At 44.1% G+C, this 6,109-nt stretch overlaps 1 protein-coding gene across 4 annotated transcripts in view; it reads right to left on the reverse strand.

Moving 5' to 3' along the window:
• The window catches only part of MAP1A (microtubule associated protein 1A), a 53,415-nt gene that overhangs the window by 15,300 nt on the left and 32,006 nt on the right, over nt 1–6,109 (reverse strand). For all 4 annotated transcript variants that reach the window (XM_021407098.1, XM_021407100.1, XM_021407101.1 and 1 more), the window contains 2 exons: nt 2,703–2,785; nt 1,861–2,001 (listed from right to left, as the gene is read on the reverse strand). In XM_021407098.1, coding sequence (XP_021262773.1) covers nt 1,861–2,001; nt 2,703–2,785 — 224 coding nt within the window. The remainder of the gene's footprint in view (nt 1–1,860; nt 2,002–2,702; nt 2,786–6,109) is intronic.

Genomic DNA, 6,109 nt, shown 5'->3' on the forward strand with positions numbered 1-6,109 from the left:
AAACACAGCTGTGAGACCAATTCAGCTCTAAAAAAAATAGCCAGTTAATGCAGAAATACTGAAGACATCACAAGCACTTTACTGACAGGAAACGCTGAGGATACATGTAATATTCCAAAAGCCTATTGCAAATACACGTATGCATGTTCTGCTCTTTTTGAAATTCTTCATGTTGCTGTGTTGTTATGCTTCCTGCCTGCTTGGGCTGCATGGTGACAAGACCTCAAGAAAGAAACCAACAGCAAGAGCCACCTTGTCCTCTTTCATTACTTCTTTCTATTCAACCTGGGATATCTGTCTCTGGCTTGAGTTCAAAAGCAGCAGTTTCCTTTTTGTTTGTGAGTTCTAACCCTGAGATGCCCTTTTAAATGCTAAGCATCACTGTCTGAACTAATTCTCATTAACTGGCTAGTGAACAATCATATGGCAGTTTGTACAGTTTTAGTGCTGTGAGACTCTGAATTCTATTCAGATTCATGTTCTTTCTTGGAGCTTATTTTAAAAAGTCAGGACTACATCTCTGATATATGGGCCTAGGGACATGCTATGTGATAAGCAGAGCTGTGTTTGATATCACTTCCAAGGCTTCTTAGAGCTGCGCAGATCACATAGTGAGCAAAGAAGCATTAAAACTCAGACATCCTAAGTATCTGGAATGAGTTCGGTACATTCCTTTGCCCTGTATTCTTTTGCTTCGGCAGTCCTTAATTGACTAGTTACTGTCCAAATAAATAGGCACCAGAGTCAAATAGAACAATCAGCCTAAAATAAAGGAATATGTTCAGATTTTCTGATGTAATCACAGCAGCATCATTACCCGTGGTCAAACTAATCACCCAGCCATTCCTGCAGTGACTGTATATTCAGATGGACGCATTCTAAACACCGTGTACACCATGTTCTGTGGAAGCAGGACTTAAAAACCTGAAGCAGCATATCTGTGTTTGCAATGAGCTCCAATAGTAAGAGAGCTCAAAGCCTCTGAGGAAAGCTTACAGTACAGCTAGCCAAGACAATGAACCAGGGAGCCAAGGTTCAGAGATGTCCTATAAGGTCCTCAAGACCATACTGAACAAAATGCTGAGAAATCTGGTCTAAATTTAGTGCTAAACCAGCTTTAAGCAAGAGACTGGACTACAAACCTGCTGACTTCCCTTCCAACCTGAATGAATGCTTCTGCAGCTGTACACTTAAATATTTGTAGTTATTTAATTATCATGTAGTCATCCCCATGTTATCTTTATGCAATGAATTCAAAGTTCTCTCTGTGGCTTTTTCTGTATGTAGTTGTGCACCCCCCCCCAGTGAATGCTCTGAACCTTGTGAACAGCTTATGCTCACTAGACAGATCGTGAAATGAAGAGAAATACCCACAGTTATTAGGGTGAGAGTGGCCTCTGTTGGGACTTGTCTGGAAGCTGCCCACAGGTCTCTGAAGACTCGCATTAGACATTTTAAGTGTCAGTCCACTGCAGGGTTGGTCTGGAAGGATGCCTCAAGGTGAGCGCTTCAAGGTGGCATCACCCACACCTATCATCTTGGAAAACTTAAACTAGGGAATGAAGGCAAGATGCCAAAGGCTATACCATGAGTTGTTTATGATATGCAATTGTTTTACTGGAGTTCACAGAATCGCAGAAGGGTTGGGGTTGGAAGGAACCCTTCAAGTTCATTTAGTCCACCCCTCCTGCCATGAGCAGGGTCATCTTTCACCAGATCAGGTTGCCCAAAGCCTCATCCAACCCAGTTTTGAATACTTCCAACGATGGGGTATCCACAACTTCTCTGGGCAACCTGTTCCAGCGCCATGACGTGTGCTTTGTGAGCAGGAAGGCACATCCTCACTTACTGCTTACTCACCTCTGGGTCTGAAAGTATCTCAGCAAATTTCTGGAAAGTGAAGGTCCCTGTCTGCAGGATCAAATCTCCTTCCTGGTCTGAGCTCTGACCGCAGAAAATCAGTAGTTTGTGGGCTGATGAATCGCACACCAGCGAGCGGACCTGTTGCCACGAGACAGCATTATCACTAGTTTGATTCGCATTCTAAAAAGTTATCTGTATTCTTCACCAGTATGCAGAAGAGAGTACAACCGCAGGAAGAGTAAAAACTGTACCAGGTGATATTTACATGCTATTTACAAATAGCCAAAATGTAAGTTTCCTATATACAGAAGAGTAGGTTACTGAAAAGGGAAAACAATTCTCCTACTGCCTGATACAGCACAGTATCACATGATAATTCATTTCAGGAAAGTAGGCCAGGGTTAAGAGAAAACATTTGTCATTACGTTGCCATGTCAGATTGGTGCATTTAGACTCTCATCAAAGTAGAATGCTCAGGGTTCAGAAACCTTCCATCCCGTTTGCTGGAAAGCTCTACAAGCTCCTGAGAAATAATTAACATCAAACAATTCTATAGGCACTGACTCTTCCAGGAAGCGGCTCATTTCCAGAGGGCTGGGACACAAGGAACCATACAATCTCGTGTGTTTCTTTGTGTAGCAGTAAACTCTGCTTGGGAGAAGGAGACTCTGCTTACAGCATGTATCTTGCTGGCAAACCAGAACATCTGGTGTATCACATCCTTACAGCAGATTGGCAGCATGGTTGAGAATGTGCTAAGCATGACGATCGTGATCTTCTATATCAAGCATCGGCCAGGAATCTGACGTGGAGAAAACCCACCAGCATCTGGTTCTTACCTCAGACACGATGCTGTCCACATTGGGATTTACTAGGATCACTGTCTCCAGAGTATCACCCCGGTGATGGAGGGTTCTTTGGCCTGGAGACAAAACAGGAAGGGAGAAGCTGGTAAGAAAATGTCTGTCTACCAATGTTTAAGCTTCGAAAACACTATGACTTTAATTGCAAGGCTTCAACTTACATTCCAGACTCAATTTAATAAACAAGTCTGACAAACCAAAGCAAACCCTTTCAGGTAACAAGGAAAAAGTCTTAGTTCTGGATTAGCATAACTTGCAACTCAACTCTAATGTGTTCTGAAGTTCACAGTGCCAGATATATCAAAACACTGGCTTATGCCAGACAGCTGTGCTCCACACACACTGGCATAGACTGATTATCTCACCCAAACAGAAGTGCTTTCCCTCATTGCAGACATCACAGAGAGGTATCTATGGATGCTGTCCAAGCTTTAGTCACCGCAAGGTTTTGTGAGCCAGGTGGTGACAAGGTGAGTGCCAACTCACCATTCACTACAGTGGCGCAGCACTGAAACCAAACCTCTTCTCATTAATAAGTTTCTTTTCCCTTTGGGGAGTTTTTTTTTCCCCCTTTTAATCTGCACTACTAGATACGAACTGCTGCTATGGAAAGATCTGGAATGCCTGCTCTGCTATCTCCCTCCTGTGAGAGTCACAAACAGGCACCCAGAGAAGAATCTGCCAAAGAAGAGCAAGAGCCTGGTAGTGCGAAAAAAGGCACTTGGTGTGCTCATCTTGGCATGGGAATTACATGGAGATTTGGCATTTTCCAGCCTGAGCAATTCTATGATTCTATAACACCTGGTCCCCAATCATTTTTTTAGAAAGATCAGCACCTGCTACTATAGAAGGGAGGGTTCTCAGACCTAGAGCACACTCAGTGGTGCACATAGATATCCTTCCAGGCACCAAAGTGCTGCAGAAGCAACACCAGCCTGAGGGTTGTAGGCAGCACTTGGGGGACAACACTAGTTGCAGGAGAGGAGCCCATCTGCAGGACTAATGGGCATTAAAATACTGCTGCTTTTTGCCATATCTGTCATTCAAGCCTAAGCAGCTGAGCTGTCACTGCTGAGACTGGCAAACAAAGCGTGGTTTGTTAGCATTCTGTTCACATCCTCCCACCCCACAGAGGGGCTGCCCCCCTCATACTTAAAAGAAAGAGTTCAAGCTATGGAGCTGGCAGCTGTGGCAGATGGAAGGCACAAATGGTACAGGGCCATGAAGATGATTAAGGGACTGAAGTGTTTTCATATGAGAGGCTGAAAGCATGAACATTGTTTAGGCTGGGAAAAAAGGCTGGAGGAGAGGCAAGGAGCTTATCAATGTTTATAAATACACGATGGCAGGGAATGAAGAAGATGGAGCCAGACTCTTCTCAGTGGTGCCCAGGGGCAGGGCAAGAGGCAACAGGCACAAATTAAGACACATACAGTTCCATCTGAGGACAAAATACTTTTTTTTTTTTAAACCATGAGGGTGGTCAGATGCTGGAATAGGATGCACAGAGAGGTGCTGAAGATTTCATAGGCTGCAGGAAGAGTTTTCCTTCCAGTTTTTCAGAGGAAAAGTATCCGCTATCAGCCCAGTGTCCACACACACAGAAATGTGAAACTGACATCTGGAAGTCGGGATGGCAGCAGCCTGTGCTCTGCCCAGGTGGCTGCACTGGTTAGAGGAGAGGTCTGCAGGAAGAGGACACTGTGCCGCAGCTGCTCCAAGACAGCCCCATGACAGACCAAGGGCAGCAGGAGGTAAAGGGAAGAGATCAGACCAGGAGGACAGCATGTCTGTGCTGGGCTACAGCACTGGGAGAAGTGCTGCATCTGACAACACAGAATGAGGGCTACAGCCCACTGCCTTTTCTTCCTGAATTCCTTTCAGACCTGCAATTGGATGGCTGCAGGCAGGACAGCCAAGGGAAGGCCAGTCATCCCAAAGTCCTTGTGGTGGCTGCTCCCTCAATACAGGCTTGCAGAAGATTTAAACACATGGGCTGGAGCATCCTTCTTACAAAAATTACTCCCAACGGAAATCAGCAACATTGCAACTGACGCTGCAGACAGTAACTGAAAACATTCTGCTTGGGTCATTGCAATTGTCCATTACCTAGAGCCCTATCATGGTGAAATGCATGCCTGGAAATGTCACTGCAAACAAGAAAACCCCTTACCCACATTTACTGTATGAAAAATATTCTTCTAAGGCTCATGAAAACTGCTGTCTTCAACTTGCCTGGAACAAACATGCGAACACACCTATGTTACCACAGATCCCCATCCCTGCTCAGCCCTCTCAAATTCTGCTCACTCACTGTGTGCATGAAGTGCCCTCTCCCCCAGTAGCTGTGGGAGTAAATGCCATTAATATTGAAGTCCTTCTTTCAGATGAATCTTCAATTTGTGCATCCAGACACATTCCAATTAATGCAGTTATCATAATGCCTGTGCATTTCCAGGGAATGTTTCTATCCATCATACCTCTGCCAAGGCAGAAACATCCCAGTGGCATTATTGTATATTTTGTATTATCTCTATCATATTTTTTGTTCATCACAATGTAACCTGACATGAGCTTTGCACCAAATAAAGATCTTCAGTTAGAGGTATACAGTGGCATCACAATTTCACCCTGACAACACAATTAACTGTGCTCTTACAAGGAGTTTGGAAGGCTTAATTACTACACTGTGCTTGATCTCGTATTTTTTGACAGTGATTTTAATATGACATCACGATGACTGTTCCATTTAGTTGCATAAGTTCCTCATAGTCATTTCTAGATATAAGCAACTGAGTCATCTGCAAATTTAGCCACCTCCATTTTCATTCCAATTCCTTTTCTCGTCATTACCATACTCATCAACTTTGTATTTAGTACAAAATTGTGAAGCCCTTGTATTTCACCCCTGGATGTGTCACAGACTTGGCCATGTTTGTTTCCTAATTTGTTTTCTGTCTCAGCTACTTTTTGACTCATGGCATCAGTTGTCTTTTATCCACACAAAGCACGTGCTGCATATCATATGCAAAATTTCATACATAAATGCCTCGTTCATGAGCTCACTGAAAGTTTCGAAAACAGAGGGGGGCATTCTCCTCTTGTACAAGGATCACATTAGTTACTATTGTTCAGAAGTAATGCCGCTTTCATTCTGAAGGACCACAGAAAGCACACATAAAACTTCTCCTATAGGGCAGCCACCTTGTATATGGAAGTGAGCAGGAACTGTCCACAAAGCATTACACAATAATGTCCCAGAGGTGACAAACAACAGCTAGGCAATAGCAGAAGTGCAGAAGTGCTAGAGTTATTACTCAGTGGCGTTTCAGGATTTGCAGGCCGCATTCAAGGGGAGGGAGGAAAGGTCTATTCCCCCCCCC

This window comes from Numida meleagris, chromosome 9 (assembly GCF_002078875.1).
Source record: "Numida meleagris isolate 19003 breed g44 Domestic line chromosome 9, NumMel1.0, whole genome shotgun sequence".
In the NCBI taxonomy this organism is placed as follows: Eukaryota; Metazoa; Chordata; class Aves; order Galliformes; family Numididae; genus Numida; species Numida meleagris.